Source organism: Rhododendron vialii, chromosome 2a (genome assembly GCF_030253575.1).
Source record: "Rhododendron vialii isolate Sample 1 chromosome 2a, ASM3025357v1".
NCBI lineage: Eukaryota > Viridiplantae > Streptophyta > Magnoliopsida > Ericales > Ericaceae > Rhododendron > Rhododendron vialii.
In genome coordinates, this window is record NC_080558.1 from 7914621 (window position 1) to 7941362 (window position 26742).

The 26742-nt window shown below is 37.3% G+C and overlaps 2 protein-coding genes across 4 annotated transcripts in view; both read right to left on the reverse strand.

Annotated features, from left to right (window-relative positions):
* Window positions 1-702: 702 nt before the first annotated feature.
* LOC131318086 (MDIS1-interacting receptor like kinase 2-like) lies at window positions 703-4101 on the reverse strand. Its single transcript, XM_058347890.1, has 3 exons — window positions 1992-4101; window positions 1460-1907; window positions 703-1336 (listed from the first exon to the last, which is right to left on the reverse strand). The coding sequence occupies exons 1-3, from the start codon at window positions 4086-4088 to the stop codon at window positions 963-965; spliced, it is 2919 nt and encodes a 972-aa protein (XP_058203873.1). The 5' UTR covers window positions 4089-4101; the 3' UTR covers window positions 703-962.
* A 21793-nt stretch (window positions 4102-25894) lies between these two features.
* The window catches only part of LOC131318111 (MDIS1-interacting receptor like kinase 2-like), a 78848-nt gene continuing 78000 nt past the window's right edge, over window positions 25895-26742 (reverse strand). For 2 of the 3 annotated variants that reach the window (XM_058347932.1, XM_058347930.1), the window contains one exon: window positions 26267-26726. In XM_058347932.1, coding sequence (XP_058203915.1) covers window positions 26353-26726 — 374 coding nt within the window. In that variant the 3' untranslated portion in view covers window positions 26267-26352. The other variant, XM_058347931.1, reaches the window with a different exon arrangement.

Genomic DNA, 26742 nt, shown 5'->3' on the forward strand with positions numbered 1-26742 from the left:
AAAGGTGAACCCCTAAATGCCGTTGTGCTCAGAAAGGCGTTGCTTGTAAGTTTTCCCCTATCTCTTGACTTGAAATTGCCCCATTTTTGCTAGTGATTAAGTTATGCAGCATAATTTTTTGGTTGTCTTTATTTAAATTTTTTTTGCGTTTGTTAGTTTTACGCAAAAATTTTATGTGATATAGGTGAGTAAGAACGTTCTCCTAAAATATATGAACCGGAGAGAGAGAGAGAGAGAGTCTTACAAAAAAGTTTTTGTAGAAAAAAGTTAGTGTACAATCTCACGATGCTTGGGTATGAAATGAAAGAACGCTTAATAACACGAAAGACCTCTCCAATCATTGTCAATTAATTTCAGAATAGATATAAAATTTTCTACATAATATGGCCTATTCGATCCCAAATTAAATTGAAATATCCCGCACTCCATGACAATAGACAAAAAGAAAGCTGCATTAGTTAATAGCACGCATGAGACCTCTCCACTCCTTGTTGATTTGTTTTGGACTATCGATCTTCTTGATTTGTACTGAATCAACTAGACTGCAGTGTGTTAGTGCATCAAAAAAATGGGTGGTTCTAAGTAGAAGCTGAAACCAATCTTCAAAGTACACTAGAAAAATGCGAGACTGGAATTTGTATATCACCCCTCTTTCAAACAATCACCGGGTCATTGGCTATGATACACCAACAAGCCAAAGGATACACCAACAAACTTTGATAAGGCGAGACAATATCGGAGATGCCTAAGGATTTCGGTTGTATGATACATATTTGACACCACTAATAGTAGGAAAATAGTCCCAGAGACAACTAAAATAACAACATTTTCCTTTCATCGCGACGTCCTCAGCTCCTTAATTAACATGGCTTTTGGTACTTGAGACCACTGCCCAAAAAACCTTACTCTAACCCCGATTACAAGACCGAAAGAGAGAACGAGAGAAAGAAACATTCAACTAACTAACTAAGCATGGGCAGCTCATCAACATCCTCTCTAACAGATTTAACCAACTTTGGACTCTCTCTGCCAGCTCCGGCGTTCATCTCAAGCACCTGAGATGCATCGTACATGGTAGGCCTAGAATGTGGTTCGACGCGCAAGCACCAGACTGCTAGATTCAAAATCGAATCCAATTCGTCTTGTAGCTTCTGACTATTAGGAGGCGGAAGACGAGGATCCAAGACATCTGCCAATTGTATGCATTCATTGTCAACGGATGAGTATAGGTTTGAGCTGAGTTCTCCCGGATGCGATCCAATCAAAATCTCAAGTGTCAAAACACCAAAGCTGTACACGTCGCATTTCTCTGTCACTGCCATTGTGTACGATAATTCTAGCAATCCCAAGGGAGAAAAAAAAAACACACCAACAATGTCACATGTTAGTTCTCACTCGCAAATCAAACTAGCTAGCCAAGCAAATAAAGGATGGCCTTTTGAGCACTAATTAAAGTTACCTGGAGCAATGTATCCGAACGTGCCTGCAACCGCAGTCCAATTTGAAGAATCGGGCTTCAAAAACCTTGCCGTGCCAAAATCTGAGACATGAGCCTCCATTTCTGAGTCCAACAGAACATTCTTGCTCGATATGTCCCGATGAATTATGGGAGGCGCGCAGTTGTGATGCAGGTAAGATAAAGCGTGAGCCACCCCTTTAACTACGTTCACTCTCTTACTCCAGTCCAACTCCTTGGCGTCTTTCTCTCTCCTCAAAACATCCGCCAAGCTTCCTCTCTCCATGTACTCGCAAACCAAAAAAGTGTGCTTTTCGTGGTAACAGAAGCCGTAGAATTTCACGATGTTCCGGTGCCTTATTTCTGTCAGCGTGGCTACCTCATTCGCAAAACTCTTGATCCCCCCAATCTCTGAGCTTTCATTCATGAATAGCTTTTTAACTGCTACTACCTGTTGAAGATTTACACAGAATATAAGATAGTTATCAATCGAAATGATAGATAGAAAAAATTTATTTGAAACTTCCAAAAGTACCTGCCCACTTGGTAAGTTAACTTTGTAGACTCTGGCCGATCCTCCCTGTCCAATGCAGTATGCATCGTCGAAATTGTCTGTAGCGCGGATGATATCTCCATACACAATTCTTCCGCAGAAATTCTTGATCAAAAAGATGTTTTCTCCCTTTGCCACATCTTCTTTCTGGCTTCTCCGGTTACTTTTCCGGTGAAGCGCGATAGCCCCAACAAGCAGAAGCAAGAGAAACAATGAGCCTAACGAGGTAGAAACTGCGATAATGATCAACCGCGAGTTTCCCTTATTTTCCTTACCGCCCTCAGACACTGAGTTTTTACACGGTGTCAAACCTTGGTTTGGCTCACCGCATAGATTCTTGTTATGAGAAAACGCTTCGGGCGGAGATGAATTGAAAACCTTGGAGTCAGGCAGAGGACCCTCCAATTCATTGAACGACAAATCGATCGTTGACAAGCTGAGCATTCCACTAAACGAATCTGGTATAGAACCGGAGAGAGAGTTGTGGGAGAGGTTTAAAGCTTCTAGGCTAATCAGCTTCCCCAGTTGAGGCGAAATCTCTCCAGTGAGAGAGTTGTAACTAAGATCAAGCAGAATTTGTAGAGATACAAGATTACCAATCTGATATGGAATGCTCCCATTCAAGTGGTTTGTACTCAAACATAAAAAGATTAATCTTGACATGTCTCCAATTTGATATGGAATAGGTCCGCTTAGCATATTCATTGAGAGATCAAGAGTATCCAAATTGGACAGTCCCCCGATTTCTGACGGTATTTGACCAAAAATGTTGTTGTCACTCAAGTTTAACAACGATAACTTCCACAGTTGTCCAACTTGTGCAGGAATTTCGCCATAAATCTTGTTGGAGGAAAGGTCCAGCTCTACTAATTGGTTCAATTGGGAAATTTCCACTGGGATTTCACCTTCTATAGAATTCCCGCCTAAATTCAGCAGTGTCAAGTTACTGCATTCCCCCCATTTGGGTGAAATTTTCCCTTGTAAATTGTTGTGCCTCAAATCAATGTAAGTGAGATTTGGGTACACTCGAAAATCTTGATCAAGATTTCCGGTCAGTTGGTTATATTCAAGCCGGACTTTGTACAAGGATGTGCAGTTTTTTAGGCTTACCGGAATTGGACCGGTGAAATTATTGTACCCAGCGGTGAAATTTTGTAGCTTTCCACCTCGACACAGTTGTGGAGGTAATTGACCACTCAAGTTGTTAAAGATTAGATGAAAACGTACCAATGATGAAAGATTTCCGATTTCTTCCGGTACTGAACCGGATAAGTTGTTTGTAAACAAGCTCAAATCGGTTAACTTGATCAAGGTGCCGAAAATCTTAGGAATCTGGCCAGAAAATTGGTTTCTGCTAAGATGCAGGAAAGTTATCTTACTCAAATTACCCAAAGATTGAGGAATTGGGCCAGAAAATCTGTTACCATCTAAAGCCAAGATTGTCAAATCTTCCAAATTACCTATCTCCGGCGGGAGGGGACCACTGAGCAAGGTATCCTGGAAGAGTAGCCTTTGGAGGCTAAGCAGGCCGGTGTTAGCCTGACTTGACCCGCGGTCAGGAAATAACCGCGGGTCAAGCTGCCCTGTTATGGCATTTCGCCCAAAATCCAGCTCGACAACCTTGGTGAGATTCGCGACAGAGAGAGGGATTGTGCCCGAGAAAGAGTTGGTGGAGAGGTCAAGATACACGAGGTTCGATAGTAGGCCGACGTTGGTGGGTATGGTACCGGTGAGTCGATTGTATTTGAGGTCGAGACGGAGGAGGAGAGGGAAATATGAGAAGTTTAAATGATCAAGAGTACCTTGTAATCCCGCGTAGGCAAGGTTCAGTCCAGTTACATTTCCTGCAGCGTTGCATGAAATTCCTCGCCAGGTGCATGGGCTTGAAGCTGAAGAGTAGTTGCCATTTGTTTGGTTGAAAATCCACGAGCTGACAATTGTTTGGTTGCGTAGGCTTTGTTTCCACCGGAGAAGCGCTTCGACTTCGGGATTTTGTGGTGGTTGAGCGGTGGAGGGAGGTGGGAAAACCACCAGAACGGCCGAGAGAGCCAGAGCGAGGTAGTTGAATAAGTTTGGCATTGTGAAAAGGTTTTTATTTCCTCTTTCAAGTGGAAAGAAAGGAACATATATAGTGAGCGACAAAAATTAGACTTCTTGAGTTTTACGTCTCTTCTGGGTAATTGACTTGTCTTTTTCTTTTTTCTTTTTTTTGTCACACTTTATACATCAGCGCACAGTTAGCGAGATGTTAGTATGTTAGTTAACAGGAAATTTAGAGACTGTCCATAGCCCTGAATCCCAAACCCGCCTTTCGTGGGACTCGGACTTCGACTTTCACCGGAGAAAAAATGAGACAACCAATTGAGCTAACTTGATTTCTCAATAATTGACTTATCTAGCATATATATCTAGTTTGTGGTTTTTGAACATATTTCAGGGTTGTCCCACTGTCCTCATACATTTAACAAAAGTACATGAGATAACTTTAAAAATACAACTTAGAGATAACTATATTCGGAGTCGTTCAATTATGTTTTGTGTTTTAAAATCATGTTCTTATGATCTATATACATCTAATCTCCGTTTCTTGTAGGTGATTAACTTATAAATATACTACATCTAATTTGTTGGTGGATTAATGTCGCTGTTGCAGGGTCATTATTTATTTTTTTCCTGGTGAAGGTGTCTAGGATTTTATCTTGACTAATCTCCACACATATCATCTCCGTGATACATTTATCAAATAGTCCTCGGATTATAAAATAAATTTTGATGTTTTTATCCCCCAAACTATCGATCCTTTTTCTATTTCATCCTCATACTACCAAAACCACTCATTTTGTCTTTAAACTATCCCATTCAGTCTAATTAGTTTGAGGACGAAGTAGAAAAATTGGTGATAGTTTGAGGAATAAAAAGATAGTACTCCATCCGTCTCTTTTTAAGTGTCCTGTTTCGTAATTCTAATTTATTAAAAAGACATCATCAATACACATTTCACATCAACTTTTACCTCTACTTTCTCTCTTTGCTCTCTATGAAAATATCATCGTTACATTTTTACTCACTAACTTTTCAAAATGGAATCTACTTTTAGAGGCAAAATGAAAAATTCACCAATTTTTACCCACTAACTTTACAAAATGAACACTTATTAAGGGACAATTTAAAATTGAATACTGAACTCTAAAAAAGTGACGGAGAGAGTACTAAAAAAACTATTATAAAATTATCTCGACTTGTCATTGCTTAAACTGATAGAATTACTTTCGGGCGCTGTTATTCGCAACCCTTTATTTTCTCCATAGCCCGTTAAAAATTTACAATTATACTCGACAGTTAGTTACCGAAATTGAGATATATTTTCAGCATCCAATTAACGAAATATAATATTTTTTTCAACAACTATTTACCGAAAATGTATGTTCAGCAGTTGTTTACCGAAAGTTGATCATATTTTCGACATGTAGTTACCGAAATATAATCTTGTTTTCAACAGCTATTTACCAAAATGTTATGTATGATTTTCAACAATCATTTACCGAAATGTAGTAGGCTATGGGAGAAAATAAAGGGCTGCGAATAGCAGCGCCCTCACTTTCCCTTGGTCAAAGAAAAAGTACCCCGACTTATTAACTTTTTTGGTCCCCAAAGTATCACAAAAATCTCATTTTGGTCCCCAATAAACACATTGGAGAAATTGAGTCCCCAAAGTTATTAAATATATACCAATGTAGTCCCCCACCCCTCACACCGTTATCCCAAACGTCAAAACCAGGGGCATGTTTGTCATTTCCCCTCCCCCAACCTCTTTATCCTCCACAGCACCTATTAAGGTTGAGGAAAATCACTTGTTCCTCGTGGAGAGAGAGATTCAGGGGTTGTTCGGATAAATAAGCCACTTGGCTTTTTCTTTTTCTTTTTTCATTCAAATTTTTTTCACATTTGTTAGTTTTTTGGAGATTATTGCTCCTTCATGACAAGAGAAATCAAAAAAAGAAAAATATTACGATCGAAATCTATTTTTTTTAATAAAGACAAAAATAGCCTAGTCAGGCGCTATGCCAGCCCTAATCCCTCTAATGAGGTGCGCCGATCCGTGGGCCCAGGAGCACGTCGTCACCGCCCTACTGAGGGATTGTTTGGCTAAATAAGCCAAGTGGTTTATTTTTTTGTTCTTATTCAAATTGTTTTTCGCATTTATTAGTTTTTTGTCAATTTATGGGAGCTTATTGCTTCTTCATGATAAGAGGAATCTAAAAATTAAAAAATTACGATTGAAATATAATTTTTTTGAATGAAGACAAAAAAAATTGACTTATTTTTGTCTTTATTCAAAAAAATTATGTTTCGATCGTAATTTTTTACTTTTTAGATTCCTCTCGTCATGATGAAACAATAATCCCTAAAAAATTGGCAAAAAGCTAACAAATGCGAAAAAAATGAATAAGAACAAAAAAAATAAGCCACTTGGCTTATTTAGCCAAACAACCCCTCAATAGGGCCGTGACGCCGTGCTCCTGGGCCCACGGATTGGCACACCTCATTAGAGGGATTAGGGTCGGCACAGTGCCCGACTTAGCTATTTTTGTCTTTATTAAAAAAAATTAGATTTCGATCGTAATTTTTTTACACTTTTTAGATTCCTCTCGTCATGACGAAACAATAATCCCTAAAAAATTGGCAAAAAATTACCAAATGCAAAAAAAAATTGAATAACGACAAAAAAATAAGCCAAGTGGCTTATTTAGCCGAACAACCCCTCAGTAGGGCCGTGACAGCGTGCTCTGAGCCCACGGATCGGCGCACCTCATTAGAGGGATTAGGGCCGACACAACGCCCGATTTGGCTATTTTTGTCTTTATTCAAAAAAAATAGATTTTGATCATATTTTTTTACTTTTTAAATTTCCTTTTGTCATGAAGAAGTAATAATCCCTAAAAAATTAACAAAAAATTAACAAATGTGAAAAAAAATTGAATTAAAAAAAAACCAAGTAGCTTATTTAGCTGAACAACCCCTGAATCTCTCCCTCAACGAAGAGCAAGTGATTTTCCCAACCCTAATAGGTGCTGCGGAGGATAAATAGGTTGGGAGAAGGGAAATGACAAACATGCCCCTGGTTTTGACGTCTGGGGTAACGGCGCAAGGGATGGGGAACTACATTGGTACACATTTAATAACGTTGGGGACTCAATTTCTCCAATGTGTTTATTAGGAACCAAAATGAGATTTTTGTGATACTTTGGGAATCAAAAAGGTTAATAAGCCCTTTCCCTCTTTCCCCAATGAAGCTGCTGTGCATAGACCATATGTATCACGTATCTTTATTTTAAAAATCTCCTCTAGAAGCCTTTATTGATGACACCAGCGACTTGGACTTTGAAATTAGGAAGCTGCTATGGTGTCCCGAGTGAATTTGGGGACACCGTAATAATTGGCATAACTTGATCATTGAGAGCATAACCTTAACCATTCGGTGGCATAACCAAGGTATAACAAATTTCTCAAATTTTCGCTGCTACTTAAAGAACCGGTAAAAAAAAAAAAAATCCCTTTGCCCCGCCCCTTAACCACAGTTAAGGATTTTGTTCCCATACATCTATGATCCTGTACATCATTTCTCCATTTTTTCCCTTCAATCCCTCTTAACCTTAAGGGCCCGTTTGGATGCAGAGAAAGAATTGAGGGTATTAGTTAATAAGGGGATAAGATAGTAGAGAGTATTAGTTAATGATTTAAGCCGTATTATTTATTTCTACTAACAAATTAAAGAATTTAGTATTATTATTAAACAAATTTTTTTTATAAAATTTGATTTTTAAAAAAAAATTAAATGTTCCAAATTTCAATCTGTTTGAATCGGTGGAAAGAATTTAGTTTTCTGATCATTTTATTTTAAATGGTCATAATTAAATTTTGATTCTAAGACTCTCGTTGATTAACCCTAAGAAAGTTACAGAATCAAATATCTCTTAGGCCTAATCAATGAGAGCCCTAGAGTCAAAATTTAATTATGACCATTTAAGATAAAATGATCAGAAAACTAAAATCTTTCCACCGGTTCAAACGGATTGAAATTTGGAACAATTAATTTTTTAACCATATTTTTTAATATATAAACTGTCTAAAGAGGTTGAAAAATTAAGTGTTTCAAATTTCAATCCGTTTGAACCGATGGAAAAATTTTAGTTTTTTGATCATTTTATCCTAAATGGTCATAATTAAATTTTGACTTTGAGACTCTCGTTGATTAACCCTAAAAAAGTCGTAGAATCAAATATTTCTTAAGGTTAGTCAACGAGAGTCCTAGAGTCAAAATTTAATTATGACCATTTAGAATAAAATGATCAAAAAACTAAAATCTTTTCACTAGTTCAAACAAATTGAAATTTAGAACGCTTAATTTTTCAACCTCTTTATACTGTCTATATATTAAAAAATATGGTTAAAGTTTTGGACGTCTGAATTTTGGGGCTGTCAATCCTCCACGTTTAAAAGAAGGAAGAATTTTTCATAAGTCCACTATAACACTTTTCAAACCCACTAAATCCATTTTTAAATTCCAAAACCCACTAAGTCCACTAACCTATTATTAATGATATAATAACACTGCCTAGTCTAAAATACCCCTGTTTTTTAAAAAGAAATTGCCCCGTTTTTCCATCAATTTCGGAAACATTTATTTGAAATTTTCGAACCCCGAAAATCTCTCACATTTCAGTACAAATGGAATCCCCACTCCCCCCCCCTCTCATTTCTCAAAACGAACCCCTGTTCGTGAAAAACGTGAAATGCCCTAGACGGTTCATGAGAAGAAATTGGTCGCCTGACATTTCGTCGTCGGCCTTCTTCGTTCACCAACGGTCTCGCCTTCTCCATATTTTCAGACGGACGTTCTTCTCCGTTCGTCGCCGTCCTACAACCAGTTTCAGTCGCCCATTGTAGTTGGGTGCTAGACGCCATACTTCGCCCATTGTATTCGGGTGGTAGTAGCTGTTCTACGCCGTTGTTCTTCTTCATTCCAGTCGGACGCCGTCCCGCTCTTCGCAGTTGTTCGCTTTCGTTTATTAAACGCCGTCAAATCCTACATCGAAATCAATTACCAGGTATGTTTGTCTTTGAATATATGGTTATATGAATGGGTGGTTGTTTGAATATTGGTTTACAGGTATGTTTATTCCTATATTTATGGTTATATGAATCATTTGGCTCAGTTAGGGTTCTGAACGGTAAAGTGATGGTTAAGTTAAGATAGGGTTTTGATTGAAAGTAAATGTGGTTATATCAATATTTGATCCGTTAGGGGTATGGTTGAATTAAGTTAGGGATTTCATCTATGGTATATATGGTTATATAAGTGTTTGTTGTTTGAATGTTGGGTTACAAGTATGTTTCTTCTTGTATATATGGTTATATGAATCATTGGCTCAGTTATGGTTCTGATCAGTAAAGTGTTGGTTAAGTTAAATTAGGATTTTGATTGAAAGTAAATGTGGTTATATCAATATTTGATCAGTAAGGGTGTTGTTGATTTAAGTTAGGGATATCAATGATGGAATATATGGTTATGTAAACTGTGTGTGAATAGATGTTGTGTGTGGCATGATTTTCAAATATGGTTATATAGTGATATGCTAATGCTTATGGTTATATCTGGTTAAGTTATCAGTCCAGTTTTTTTCCTTGACTGACAGATATATAGATTTGAACTTGACTGACTAAATTAAGGTATCATTTTTTTGTTTTTTACGTCTATGACATACATGTGATTTTGACCGGTCCATGTTAGAACATAATTTGTAATATCAGGGTCTGCTGTATGTTCTCATGGGTTTAATTTAGTTATTGTATGTGCAGCAATGACTAAACCAAAAAGAACAGGGAAAGAGTTGGTACCCGCGGCGTACGCTACAGAAGCCCGTCCGTTAGCAATGATTGACCCCCCAAAAGAGATGAGGCAGAAGAAAACACCAAGGAAACGGACAGCAAACCCTGCTGTCATAACTATAGAAAACAGTAAAGAAAAATCAGAGGTAGTCAAGTCTTCCTCCCCCTCCCCCTCCCCCTCCCCCTCCCCCCGGAAAAAGGTGTACGCAAGGAAACGGACAGCAGACCCTGCTGTCATAAATATTGAAGACAGTGCACATAAGTCTGAGGTAGTAAAGTCTTCCTCCCCCTCCCACCGGAAGAATGTGTCCGCAAGGAAACAAACCATAAGTAATGAAGACATTGCACATAAGTCTAAGGTAGTCAAGTCTTCCTCCCCCTCCCCCAGGAAGAATGTGTCCGCAAGGAAACGGAAAAGAACAAAAGAAGATGCCATAGAAGCAACTGTCCAAAGTTCCTCCCCAACCCCAATTCAAATCAATAGGAAACACCATGGAAAAAAGCCAGACACTGAAATGGTTTATGAGAGAAAGAGGAAAAGGCCAAATAGTGGAGACGTAGAGGTTATAGATCTGAACACCCCAACAAAGAGAGTCACACGGTCTGCTGAGACATTGAAGAAAATGCAAAGGAGTAAGGACAAAGAAGAAAGGGAGGACAAATGGTTTAGACGAAAACCAAAGTATCAAGTCTCCGAGAGTGGAAGTTTAAATAGAAAACGAAATGTTAACCAAAAGGTAAAGGGGGGTCAAGAAGAAGAGGAATGGGATGAAGACAAGGGAGATGAAGAAGAAATTGAAAAGAAAAAAAAGGGGCAGAAGAGAAAAGGAATGAAGGGCACGTCAAGCCGTCCAAAGCAGGAAAAAGTGGAACACAAGAGGGCCATTCAGTACAGGTAAAATTACATGATAATATGGATATGAATGTAATGATATAACGTCATATATTTTATACGGCAATGTGTAAGGATATATATGTTTATAACCTGTAATATATATTGTTATATATGATTTTATGTTTCATTTTAATCATATTGCACCATCATATGATTGTTGGATGTTGCATATTATCAATGATATAATGTTATATATGATGTACATAATATTGAAAGGTTATATGTATTGTTGTAACCTGCCATATATATGGTTATATATGTTAATCTGTATAAATTTCATTGTATTTGCAACAGCATACAAATGTTATTTGTTGCATATTAATTTTGATATAATGTTATATTTAATCTAACTTGAAATATATGATGTTATAATTTGAATAATATATGGTTGCATGTGATCATCTCTAACAATTTCTGTATTTTATGTAGGTCAACTTTAAACACTGTGGTAAAACTGATAAGGAGTATTCCTACTAGGCAATTCACACAACTTCAAGTTCAGGAGATCAAGAAGACACCATTTGCTGAACTTCTGTTGGGTATTGTCGAAGCAAATTTGGATGAGACCTACGTACGGAAGAGTGATACCGACGTTTTAAAGTTGGTAAAGCAGTATGAGGGAACAAGTGGGAGGTTTAAATTGGGTGGCAAGTCTGTGAGAATAACGGCGAAAGAGATAACACTCATATTTGGAATACAATCCGGTCATACAAGGGTTGTACTAAATCCAACTCTAAGGGTACCGAAATCAGACTTCGCTGATCGACTTTGCCCAGGTCCCAAAGGCCAAAGGATATTAACAATTCCGGTACTAAGGGAATTCTTTACCAAGGTTGTTAAAGGCAACACTTTGCAGGATGCGAAGGACTTGGCACGTGTCCTATGCCTTTTGTTAATAGGGACATTATTTTTTGCAAACACACAAGCGAGAGTTAGTTGGGGTTACTTGGAGTTTGTGGAATATTTGGATAATAGCACCACATACGATTGGTCAACATTCATCACCGAAGATGTCATCCAAGAACTAAACAAAAGGGCTTCTTCCTTACCAACAAAAGTAGGAGGATGCGTAATGGGGCTTATGGTAACAATAACTTCCCACTTTTTAACTTTTATAGTTTTTCCAATTTTTCGTTAAGTTTTAAACTAATTTGTGTCTTCTTTTGAAAACAGTATTGGCTATGTGAGCATGTGTCTATAATTAAACAAGGAGATCCACAAATCATACCAAGGTTCATCAAGTAGAGGCTTGGTGACCTAACCAAGGCATTACGTACAAACAACTTGGACTCTCTTGATCCGCAATTGGTAAATATTAGATAGAGTTATGTGTTTTTTTAAGGAACATAGATGATCAATTATAAAACAATTTTGGTGCTGCATGTGATGTATAAACATCATTGTTTATGGTATTTTTTTGAAGGTATTATCCTCAGAGTTGCAGCCATACGACAAGGAGGAAGAGTTGTATCGGTTTTCCCAAGTACCCGAACAATATGCTGATGTCAAGGCCAGTAAGTTGAAGACAGTAGTTGACAAGTCGGTCGACGAGGTCGTGGAGGATACAAGTGATGAGGATACGGATGATGAGTAGGATGAAGTGGTAACCCTCCAAGGTATAATCAGAAAGTTGACCGAAAAAAATGTGGAAAAGGATCGGATAATTTCTGTTCTTCAGAAGGAAAATGAGGACAAAAATTCCACAATTTCTGAACTCAGGAGAAGGATTGCGAATCATCCACAAAACACAACAGCTGGTTTAGGATTCGAAGGCATTTCCGCACAGTTTGACAAAGACCACCTTGAACACGTAAACATTACTTTACAGACAGAAATTGGTGGCATGATCATAGATAAAGACATTGTTGAAGAAAAACTGGAAGTCGCCGGAGATATCATTGATGATTTTGTAACACACAATGTTACACAAATGTACCAGGTACCTCATAAATATTAGGTTATATATATATGGTTTTTTATAATCATGTATATTAGGTTATATATGTATGCTTATATATGTAGGCAGTAAGTTAACAATTATAAGTGATGATTGTTTTTTGAAAACAGACAGTTCGAAATGTGGGTCAGAAAGAATCCAATGCTACAAAAGTGGTTGAAGAAGAAGAAGAAGACGAAGAAGAAGATGAAGAAGAAGAAGAAGACGAAGAAGAAGAAGTTTGGGGGTTTGAAATTGTCCAGGATGAGGGTGGGCCAGAGAAAATAATGGTGCCAGATGCAAAAGTGGACAGTACGACTGTAGAGGCATACACGAGTATACTAGGATGCAACACACCTAAAGGAAAAAGGGGAAGAAACAAGATAAAAGTGAAATCATCGTCTCTGACCAGAGGAGTCAAAAAAACTTTTACCAGAGTTGAGAAGCGATCAGATGATTATGTCTACGTTGAATTGAAAAAGGGGGCAAAGAATATACCGAAACAAAAGTGGAATCCACGTGAAGCACCGTTGATGCACTTGCTCCCGAATAATGATGCGAACCTATTGCAACAAATTGTTGATTGTTCTGAGGCTGATATCACGTAAGTAAAAATACTAAACTAATATAACCTCATATGGAAAAATTGCATAACATGATATTTGCTGCTATTTTCAACATGATCTATGAGACGAATATTTTTTGGTACAAATTTTTTTGCGCATCACAAGATCTCAAGTACATTTTTTCTTATAGTTTATTGGTACACATGTGTGATAACAGCTGTACTGTCTGGACCAATGATGTGACGAGAGAAGTTGTACCTCTGGAAGATATAATGAAACTCTTGCAATGAGGGAACGTCTCAAACTGGGTATGGAAATCATATCTTATATCATACTGCAAATACATATCAAAACTGGGTATTGGTCGATTCTGTTCTTAAATATGGAAACTAATGCAGATGATCGACGGTCTCGCTCGTATGTTAACAATCCAACTGGATAAAGATAACCTTAACCATGGTAACGTTGCATATTTCCCATGTACAATCTGGGTAAGCAACATCTACTTTACTTCGTAAATGCCTGCTTATTTAAGGTTATATATAATTATCTGTCTAATATTTTTGGCTGTAATTCTGCTGCTGCTGTAGTTCTGTTAGTCCAATTATGTTATTCCAGTTGTTGCAGAAATTTTGGTACTAAAATCTAATTGAGAAGGGTTGCAACTGCTACTGCTCTTGTTTATTACTACTTTTCTGTATTGGCTACTGTTTTTAAGTAAAAATGGTGTCTTATACGACTGGAATCTGATATTTCGTATAGCTCTGTATCAGAATGTCACCTGATTTACTTCGTATATATGGTTATATAAACGTTGCTGGATTTAAGATGCTGCTGCTGTTCTATTGTGTGCATCAGATGTAATGTTATATTTTCTTTTGCACACAGCTGTTCTGTTGTTTTATACATCTTAACTCAGTTGAACTTCATAATATTACTTAATCATAAAGTACATTAACGTCATAAAATACAACTGATAAAAACCAAACACAAGTTTTGCAATGACGTGTCAGTAACATAACTTTTCATTTACGAAGCATCCCTTTAAACTTGGGTTATGAATGTAATCTTATATAACATTTTATAACGTTATATAATATAACCTCACATGGTAATATTGAATTACATGATATTTGCATTGCACTCATATTAACTCTAGTAAGTTATTGCTGTACGTTTTTTTTGGAATTACATGCATGATTATCTATCTACTGTCCTTATAAGATTTTCCAATGCATCAGACTATACTGCTCAACGACAAAAGCGACATGAGAACAGTTCTGCTAGACGCAAAGCTTCATCGTGTGTTTGAGAACGTCCGGCAACATGGGTCTAAATACTATCGGTACTTGGTATTCCCTATGAATGGCAGCGGGAACAAACTGCTAAGATTTACACCGTAGCATTGGACCATTCTGTTATTTGATGTCAGGAAAAAAAACTGGATGCACTACAATTCGTTGAAGAAGAGAGACGGCAGTGATCCAATTCTGAAAGACGCTACCGTTGTGGTACACTTACCAATACCATATACACAAATACTCATACTCTCAATCACGGACAATATCAACACCACTAATGTTGTGCTTTCCAAATGTAGAAAAAATACGTGGAGAATTACATGAATGCCAGGCATGCTGAGCTGAATAACCAAAGTACCGATACAGAAGTTCTATTTGAAGACTAGAAGTTCGATGCTCCAATATGCTCACCTAAAAATGCTCCACAACAACTAAATACATCGTAAGCTTCAAAACTCCTACATATAGCAGTTTGTCAAGAACTCAAAATAAACTTATCATATTTATTTGCCTCGAAACTATGCAGGGTTGATTGTAGGGTTATCGTATGCATGCTCATGGAACTAGTGGCGCACCTTAAGCCAATCCCAAAAACATTGCCGAAGTCTGAAATTGATCAGTTCAAAGCTAGTTTAGTCTCTCGATTTTTGAACGATGAAGGTAGAAGCTGGACAATAAAGAAATGGAAAGCAAGACAGATGGGGAAGGGATAGCAATGACCAATCAAGAGATGGATAGTGAGCTGATGATGAGATTGTTTGTGATATGGGGAGTGAGATGGTGTGCTCAAAATAAATGTGGTTTTAAGTTTTGTGTAAAGATAGAAGAAAGATTGGACTTACATGGTACTAAACTCTTGGATGGTTCATTCCAAACGAAGTTTGACTTGACCACTGACTTGTAAACAAAATCCTACCTTATATGGTTCATTCCAAACAAACTTTTTTGGGCTGTAATAATGCTGCTGTTGTAGTTATGTTAGTACAGTTATGTTTGTACAGCTGTTGATGATGTTTTGGTACAGTTTAATATAATTGAGAAGGGTTGCAGCTGCTAATGCTCCTGTTTATTAATAGTCTGCTCATGCTCTTGTTTATTACTAGCCTTTGTAATGATTCTGTTTTGATTCTGTTATGCTGTCCAATTTAACCACATCTGAAGTTCCAAAGGCTTTTGCAACAGAATGTGTAAAGCTCTGCTGTTATGCTGTCCAAGTCATGCTGTAATGCTATTAACAGAATGTGTAATTTGATTTTGCAATCTGGTTTGTCCAAAAAAAGGATATATCTCCATACAACTGATGAAAACTAACCACCAGTAAACCAAATAATGAGCCAAATAATGTTGTCAAGTTTTGCAATGAATTGTCAGGAACGTAACTTTTCATGTACAAAACATCTCTTTACACCTTGGTAATGATTTAGTTATCAAAAAAATTGACAACATTACAAACATATATGGTCATATAATTGAGTATGACATACGTAACTTTAAAAGAAACCATACATAATGTTATATAACGTTATATAACTATAATAACGTTATATACAGTGTACCTGAACAGGAGAACAAACTGTGCAAAACTCATGTATACAAAATATTAAAATCTTTATTTATCCATAATCCAAACGAAACAACTTCAATATTTAAACATGAATAAGGAAAAAAAAAAACTAAAACCCCCCCAACTTTATTCTATTCTTCATCATAATCTTTCCTTTATTCTCATATTTGAATCATTGCCTCATATATCGCTTGGCTCTTTGCATGTTCTTCGGTTGTGCTTTGAAGCCTTGTGGCACCTCCCACATTTATTTGGCCTAGTATATGAATCTTCACCCCTTGAACGAATATGTTTAACTTTGGGCCTACCTGCTGGCCGCCTGTTCCGTGGAGGGTTTATAACTCGTTCACCTCCATTTGTAAAATCAGGAATGTCACTCTCTACAACTGGATATATGGGTTCTTCGTATGCACGACGATACGCATCGACAAGGTATAATGGATCCATGTGGTCCACCAAAGTTCCTTCCCCTCCGCAAGCTTTTATAATAACCGTTGCAGCATGCCTACAAATGAAACCGGTAGACTGCCATTTACCACAAGAGCACGTCCTTTCCTCAACAGACACTACCTTAGGGGGAAGACAACGCACCTCGTACAAACCACCCTTCGACATAATGATCCTCCACGACCTTCCTTTCTTGATAAATCGAGCTAACTTCTTATCCATATTCGGACAAATAATTGAATTCCATTTCATCGACTTTACTCTCCTATCTGCCATTTGCTTCATAATTTTGCGACGAAGTTCATCAACTAAATAAAAAATAGGCATTTTCCGAGCTTTAAGAATCCAATTGTTAAACGACTCCACAGCACTAGAGCTCATCTCACCGTACCGTTGACCTTTAAAATACGCGTTACTCCAATGCTCTTTAGGGACACTCGCAATAAAGGTCCTAGCTTTATCCCCACCAAATTGGTAAAAATCTTCCTCCGCAGCTTTGTAAACCGACACCGATGAAGCATATGCACATTTGTTGAACAATTCTACGAGCCTGTTCCGAAAACCTTTCCTAAACCGACCAGGAAAGTGATCCTTCAAGTTAAACTGTAGGTGATAAAGACAATATGCATGATGACAACCAGGAAACATAACAGGAATGTTGTTGACAAGACCTGCGTTACGATCAGTAATAAAGGTAACATGACGAGTGGACAATGTACTCCTCAAAAGGCCAAAAAACCAAGACCAATTAGCATCATTTTCAGCGTCACAAATTGCATAAGCTATAGGGAATAAACCTGCACATGAATGATAAACGTATAATGTTATATGCGAACCTCTTTCATGTGTAGCTTCACATAATAGAACATACAATGTTATATATTAAAAAATGTACAAATGAAATATAATATATAAGGATATAACATAAACAACAAACACTAACATACATTGATTTGCATCTTTCCCTGTTGCGGCAAGGAGTGTTCCTTTGAATCTACCTTTCAAATGGGTGGCATCAAGACACAAAAAAGGCCGACAGTAATTGAAACCCTTGATACAAGCATCAAACGACACAAATAGCCGTGAAAACTCTTTGGTTACAGGATCAGATTCTAGCCTCAATACGCTCCCCGGATTCGTAGCCCTTGCAGCTTCAACGTACCACCGAAGCCTATTGAATGAACCTTCATAATCTCCATACAATTCCCCCATTGCCTTCTCCACACCTAACCAAGCATTATGATAGCACAAATCAAGACCATACTTGTCTGTAAACCAATCCTGCATATCGATTGGAGAAGTCTTGGGTTTTTTCTCAACAATCCCTGCTATCTCATTCGCAACCAGACGGGATGACACACGCTTATGCTTATTGATTCGGTATGTTGACCCACAATTATGCTCATTATGACACTTCTTAATATGAAATGCACCATTGGTCCTATTTAAAATAGCATGCACCTTCCATTCACACCCTGTAATAACACAAACAGCCGTAACCCTAAGTAAATCATTTTTCACGAAACGATACATGAAGCCATTCTCAATCGCGTATTTAGCCAACACAGCCCTGAACTCCTTCACACCTTTGGGAAACTCTTGTCCGACACCCTCTATCAAATTAGCCCAAGCTTCAGTCAAATACCTAGTCTCCGTATGTTTACAATACTTTTCTGCGGGGTCCATTCCATCCACATATTCTACCTCATCATCAACAACTTCATCAACATCATCCATTTCATCAATAGTACTACCAACAATTAACCGGCTACTAGGTTCATTCTCGTCAACCTTTGCATTTATGCGATCACAATTACTAAGCAAAAAAATCATGTTCTCAAAATCAGATTCATTCTGAAGAACACAAAAACCATACTCATAAGCATATGAAACAGAAAACCTCTCTACCGACAGATTCTTCCACCTATTACAAATGCTGCTTAAGACATCCTTCAACCTACCACCACCCGATAACCTCATCGGAAAAATCTCCAACCCATACTTACAAATAAACATGACTGTTGAATCCATAACAACTGCACATGTAACAATACACAACAAAAACAAAAACCGATAAATAATGTTATATATCAAAAAGATGACAAAGTTTCAAACATATATGGTCATATATTTGCGTATGTCATAAGTAATTCGTCACTCTATATACAATGTCATATAACGTTATATAATACCAATAACGTTATATCAGTTTCAAAAATGTTATATAAGAACACTAATGTTATATGCATAGTATCTGGAAAGGATAATATAGAAAGTTATATAACGTTATATAAGTAAAACGTTGTTATACTTATATACACTTATATAACGTTGTATATAGAGACAGAGAATGAGAGAGAGACGAGAGAAATAGAGAGAAACAGAGACCATAGTGAGAATGAGAGAGATACCCAAGAGGGAGAGATTGTCGACACCATCAACAGAGAGATACGATAGAGATAGAGAGTGAGTGAGAGAGATACCCGAGATGGAGGGAGGCGATACTGCTTGGATCAACACAGGGAGACGACAGACGATCACCGGAGAAAATTTATGCGAGATCAATCGATTTTTGCTAGACTCCTCTTTCTCTCTGTCGCTCTATTCAGCGTAACCGTTATTTCCCGAGATCCTTGCGTGAGTGATTTCAAACGTAAGATAATGGGGTAAACGGAAGAGATTTGAATTGGAGGGTAAATTTGTAAGGCATTATTTCCCTTTTAAAATGTAGTGGACTTTATGCCTTATCAAATACATATTAGTGGACTTAGTGGGTTACAAATTTGATCAGTGGACCTAATGGGTTAAAAGTAGGCTATAGTAGACCCTAGACCAATTTTTTATTAAAAGAAAAAGGCAAATTTCCAATTTTTTGAGGGATTATTGTATGGGCTCAATTGCACCAACATTACGTACAAAATATATAAACTTCATCGCTACACATGTTTATTTTTTGGTCGATCTGGACCGTTATGATTTCACATCTTACGAATTATGCTATCATTCATGAAAAATAGAGATCATCAGATATAAGCGATCACCAAATCAGAACACATTATATGCATATGGAGGAATTAAGTCTTATAGTGCACCGCCCGAGTCTTGCAAGTCTTTTTTTTTTTGCAATCAGAACCTTCTATCTTTTCCATATGAGGAATTAGATCGTTACTCCCAATAATGAAGTCTATCACATATCGATAGACAATTGATCAGATATAAAATAACATTCTAATCGTGGAACCGCTTCCTGATCGAAGGGTTTCTTAAATCCAATAAACCCAAAAAATTTCAAGAATCATTACAACAACAACTGCAACAAATTGAATGATTTCGATCGTCGTGATCGTGTTCTGGTCATGTGTCTACCGTACATTACACTATAGCACAATACCTTAGTTTATATAAACAATAAGGTTGAATGTATAGATTTTAAAGGAAGATGCCAAATAACTTTTTTTGATGATCGATATAAACCGTTAAGATTTCACATCTTATTGATTCCATATTAGTCTCCAATTTCAGTGATAATCGGATGTCGCAAACCTCATGATCGGAACACATTCTATGCTTATGTAGCTATTAAAGTCCTATAATTCACCACTCGATGACTGTTTTAGCAATTCTTTCAAAATCCGAACCGTCTATCTTTTACGTAAGAGAGATTAGATCATTCCTACCAAGAATGAAATAAATTGGTTATCGTTACAAACTTTATCGGACATAGGTTATCATTCCTATTATGATTTTTGGCACCGATCAACAAGCTTCATAAACCAAACGGAGACCAAATTTTACTGGATGGAGCCCAAATTTCCAAATTTAACTAACTCAACAATAACAACCAAATCAACGTCCTCGATTATTAAAAATAATTTTTTACTATGGTCCGTTACATTTTACTCTTCAATATAATTGAATAACACATATACATTTTAATATTTTCGCCAGTTAACCACGGTTAAATATTTCAAAATAAATAAAGAAAACAAAATAAGACAGGTTGGGTATCGTTATTCTTTTTGAGGTTTATGTTATGCCTTATACAAGTTATTGTTACGCTTATATGTGGTCATATTATGCTTCTTTAATTTTTTTGCTTTTTGTTATGCTTCTTTAACTTTTTGTTATGCCTAAATTATTTTTTGTTATACTCCTCAATGGTTTTGGTTATACTCATAATAGATTTTGGTTATGCTCATAGTGATTTTGTTATGCCAAAAGTTACAGTGTCCCCAAAATGACCGGGAACACCGAAGTCATTCCCATTAATAAATATTCGCTCTCTCTTTTCAGCAAGCGATGACGAATGATATACAATAGTCAAAACATTGGGCTGCCTTGGGTTTTCAAAACGAGAAGCATCATTCATCCCAGAGGTGCTCACGGTTTTTTTTATCTCAACATATTCAGAGTTTTGTTCTTCGGTGGATTTTCGAAGGGTTTTGGAAGGTTTGAGGATTCGAGACGACGGCAATCAAATATTGGGTGTGGTGAACATGGATTCGACAAGTAGGTCTTAGGGCGATTGTGAGGATTTAAATTGTAGGGTAAGACTTCTTGTAACTACACAATGTTTTATAGTGTTTGATTCATTCCCGTGGTTTTTACCCATTTGAGGTTTTCCACGTATATTCGGTGTCCATCGTTTATTCTTCGTTCTTTTTATTGCTTGATTATTGGGTTGGTAGCAGAATAGGAATTTCAATTTCGACAATAAACGACTAAAATCTATTCGATTGAGATAAAATTTGAATCATTTATTGTTGAAATAGACGCCCGGACCTATGTTGTCAAGGGACAATTAATTAACACGGTCCCGGGTTCGAGATTTTCTTCCCACTAACAAATGGAAGACTTTGAACTTTAGGCATACATATAGTCATGTTGTTCCCTTTGTGGTCCGTAACGAAACTCCTTTCATTATCCAAGAAAAAACAAAATGTGTATTCTTCCACTCTTGACTTTTGATCTACAGAATTTTCAACCATCAACTCTTGGTGGGGTCTTTGGTCGAGATCATGCTTTCTCTTTTGTTTCCTCCATAGATTTTTGGGCCAACTACTCCCTCAATAGTCTTCTTCTCGGTATTGTTGTGGGTGATTCCTCGTAAAGCCATTCAGTGGACATTCTGGTAAAGCTTGGCGAAATTCAGACAAAATGAGCAGCTTTGAAGACTGAAATTCCAGTGAGTCTTGTTTCTGTTACTGTTAGTTTGTTTTTCTTTTTTGTATCTTTTCTTTGTTAGCTAGGCCTATGAGCTGTGTAACTTGTATCGGTGCTTTTCATCAATATAATTTACATTTGGTTGTCCTAAAAATAAAAAACCCTTGGTGGGGTTATTATTAATATTAATGTCTTGTCTGACCAAGCTTAGACAAAACATCGCTAGTGCCTAACCGGCCAGAGGCCCAGAGTCAGCCGATAGGCACTCCCTACAAAGCTCTTTTTAGAAAAATAAAAAATAAAAAATAACGGTGTATCTCCGTAGAGCATTTTCAATGAACTCTATAAAATACTCAATAGTGTGAATGACTAAAACTTTAGCTAGTGAATGTGCAAAAAACAGCTCAAATGGACTAGATAAGTTAGGTCATTAGTCTATCACTCAATAACTCGATCACTTTATAGAGTTGGCCACTTATTTATGCACTCATTAAATTTTGTGGGCTCAATTTTTACATTGAAATTATGCACTCATTAAATTTTGTGGGCTCAATTTTTACATTGAAAAAAAAACTATTTTTAATTTTTTTTGGGATAAATGGTGAGGTTTCGAAGAGTTGTTGCAACAAAGCAACGGCCTTTTCGTTGCTATTTTTTTATTTTTATTTTTGGTTTTATAAAACAAAACTAACTAGTCCATTGAGTGCACCGTCCACTCAACAAACTAATGACTACTTTTTTTTTTTAAGCAACTAATGACTACTTATCAATAAGTGGGTCTTATTTTTATAAATAAAAAAAACTTTCATTTAGCAATCTAACTTTAGCTATTTCACTGGAGATGCTCTAAGAGCATCCACATTAGCCTCACTAAATTTAAGTCAAATTATAGCTAAAATGATCACCTTTTTTTACTTTAACTAGTCACATTTTTCATGTCTATTTTATTAGGCTCTCTATTTTATCAGGCTTCCTATTATAATTCTATTTTATCAAAAAATGGTGGATCATTTTGGCAGGTTTCAATGGAAAAAGTCTCAGCCCAATAAATGCACTTCATATTTGTGGGACCATACATAGTGAAAAGGAACGAAGCCCAAGCTTACCTGGTAGAAGAAAGAATAAAATAATCTCTAATTTGTGTACAGAGACTCTTTATTGATAACGAGAAACTGTAGCAAATTTAAAAAGTAAAGTAGTTAAAGCGAAGCTGATGTTTGAACGTTTTCATGATTTTCCTCGCCACTCTAACGAAAAAGTTAATATAAAGACATTGATGCAAATGCTCTAAAAGAATAGTTTTGTTCTTTATATAGAGTGATATAAAAGTTAGCTCAGCCTAGTAGGTACATGACCTTCTCCGAGTCCCTCCAGCCTGGCTCAGCTTCACAAATCCTGACAACTGGGCTTACATGTGATAGGCCGCCCTCTCGTACCAGCCCAACACATATGGCTTGCGCCCAGTCTCTTGAGCTGCTAATTTAATTTGAGAGATGGCCCTGTAGAATTTGCATAATTGGGAAAAAAGAAAACCACAGTTGGAATTTAGATATGTGAATTTACAGTATGTAGCATGTTTTAAAATAAATTACTTTCGAACAAAAATGCTCTTAAAAAAATAGACAAAAATATTCTTAAAATTACTAAACACAACTCACCCTTCTTCCTTGCTCCCTCCCACCGGTTCCACCATAGCCACCCATCTTCCTCCCTCCCTCCCACGAGTTCCACCATACCCGTCGTCCCTCGCTGAAGCCCCTCCATCGCGGCCGAGAATTTTCAAACAACTAACAGAGATCATCGAGAGAGTGAGAGGGAGATGGTATACGACGACACATTTGCCAAAATCGTGTGCACAATCTGCTACGAGGAATGATTAATTAAATACTCTTACGAGGATCTCAACCCCATAACGGAAGACCTGCAATCCATCTTCATTTGCGGTGGACGGTGGTAACGCCTCTCACGAGCTTCAGTCCCCCTCTTTTATCCCAATACGAGAGAGAGAGAGAGATAGTACCGGTTCGATTTCAGATTTAGGATGGGTTCAAATTCTACTCTAGTTGCCTAGAAAATTTCGGATACTAATTACTGAAAAATACCCACTAATTTGGAAGTTAACTTCCGAAATTAGTCAAAGAATTTGGAAGTTAGAGAGCATTACACATTACCAAAATGCGTGATATCAATCGCGCATGCACGAAATGCATTTACGGATATCGCATTGTGCTAAAACGCATTTTGTAAATGCGCAATTGGAATCATGCATACCATAATGCGCGATGAACTCTAACTTCTGAATTCTTTGAATAATTTCAGAAGTTAAGTTTCGATTTCAGTAGATATTTTCGGGACTGGATATCCGATTGGAGGATCCAAAGAAAAAATTGTCAACCTCGTTGAACTCTGTTTGCCACGACCGCAATTTTTGACAACCATGTAATTTCCTCTTTCAACAGAGAGTATAAATTTTCGTCGACCAATATTTAGGGAAAGTTTTTAAGCTTTGGTGTTGTGTGGTGGTGGTGGTCTATGATGGTGGTGGTGGTGGTGGTGTTAACAGGAGGAGAGAGAAGGGGAAGAGAAGGAGGAAAATGACTGGTGGTGGTGGTGTGTTAAGAAAAGAGAAGACAGAACGAGGAGAGAGAGAAGGGGGAAGGGGATGAGAAGGAGGAAGATGACTGATGGGGTGGGAAGGGTATTTTGGAAAGTTTATGGATATATGTTATGTTTCATATAATAAATTGTTATAAGATTTGGGTGTTTTATTTAGCACAGGTTACATACAGTAAATTCGCAGTTGCAAATAGTCGGCCCCTACCACAAACCTTAAAAATGGAGAGAACACAGTATGGTCGTCGGTGTTCTGTCACTGAAGTGCGTCTCGGGTTTGTGGATTAGCTTGCGGATGTGGTTGCCGGAGTCTGTTCTTGTGCGCGCTTGGTTCGCCGGAATAGAAGTGCTTGATTAGTTGGGTGTTGTTTGTGAGGTTTTATTTATGTTGCTTTCGATTTGTTCTTTTTGTGTTTTTCTATTTTTCTCTCCGATTTCTTGTCGCGAGTCTTTTTCCTAGTTGTTTTTCCCCCAGTTCGGTGGTTGGTTGGGGTTTTATTTGTTGGTTTGGGATTCGATTGTCAGAAGCTGGATGATGATCAACGGAAAGTTGTGTTTCTAGAGTTATAAGCTTATGAATCTAGACCTCTTGGTTATTGTCTCTGTTTGGGATAGTTAATCCTCTTTGGTTGTATATTTATCTCGTATCAATGAAATCTCCTACCATTTTTTGGGGAAAAAATGGGAAGAAATAATTCACGATATACCGAACCCCATTGAGTCTTAAGTCTCAATTAATTAGAGTCGATTGAATGAATTCATCATCAGCGACTCAGCAATATTGAGTTTTGTGGAGAGAAAAACAAGTAAAATCACACTACTATCCAAGCTCTTCAAAGACAATGGAGTCGTCGCTCATCTCCGCTATCCCCTATATTGAAAAAGTCCGTTCAATATTCTTCATTGAATAGAGTCTTACAAAATAGTTTTTTTGCGAAAGAAGTTAGGGTACAGTCTCACATTGCTTTGTTATGAAATGAAAGATCACTTAGTAGCATGAAAGACCACTCTAATTATATTCAATTAATTTCAGGTTAGATATAAAATTTCTATATAGTATGGCCTATTTCATCCCAAATTAAATTGAAATAGCTCGCACTCTACGACGATAGACAAAAAGAAAGCTGCACAAAGATAGACCTAGAAAGTGGCTACATGGGACAACTTAATTAAGGGAGGTTTTTAGAGAATAGTTCCATCAGTTAATAACACAAGACCTCTCCACTCATTGCCGATTAATTTTGGATTGGACATAAAGTTTTCACACATAACATGTTATCTTGGCACTGGCAAATGAAAAAATTGAGGTAAAATTAGATTATTCAAAGAAAATGGTTTGGTCGTTATATATCTTGCATGATAAACTGACAATTTTTCTGTATCAGATCCGTGCCTAAATTTGCTGCAATGAACAATCGATCTTCTGGATGAATTTGTACTGAATCAACTGGAATGTAGCGTGTTAGTGCATCAAAAAACTAGAATCAGGTAAAAACAACTCTTATATATATCTGAGAGTTCAAACTACACTAGAAAAATGCAAGACAGGAGTTTGTAAATCACAGCTCTTTCAAACAATCATCGACAACGTATACAGTTTCTCCAAGTCACCAGGTCATTGGCTATGATACATGATGAAGTCCTAATGGATACACTAACGAGCCAAAGGATTCACCAGCGAGCATTGATAAAGGCGAGACAATGTCGGAGATGCCTAGGGATTTCGGTTATATTATACATATTTGACTCCAGTAATAGTAGGAAAATAGCCCCGGAGACAATTAGCATAACAACATTTTCCTTTCATCGCGAAGTCCTCTGCTCATTGACACGGCTTTTGGTACTTGACATCACTGCCCAAAAATCCGTACTCTAAAACAAACGACCGAAAGAGAGAATGAGAGAACCAACCAAAACCAAACCGAGCCTTATGTCCCAACTTACTAAGAGAGAGAAATATCCAACTTACTAACTGAGCATGGGCAGCACATCAACACCCTCTCTAACAGATTTAACCAACTCCGGACTCTCTCTGCCAGCTCTAGCGTTCATCTCAAGCACCTGAGATGCATCATACATGGTAGGCCTAGAATGAGGATCGGCGCGCAAGCACCAGACTGCTAGATTCAAAATGGAATCCAGTTCGTCTCTTAGCTTTTGACTGGTAGGAGGGGGAAGACGAGGATCCAAGACATCTGCCAATTGTACACGTTCGTTGTCAACGGATGAGTATAGGTTTGAACTGAGTTCTCCGCGATGCGATCCCATCAATATCTCGAGTGTCATAACACCAAAGCTATACACGTTGCATTTCTCTGTCACTGCCATTGTGTACGATAATTCTGGCCATTCCAAGGG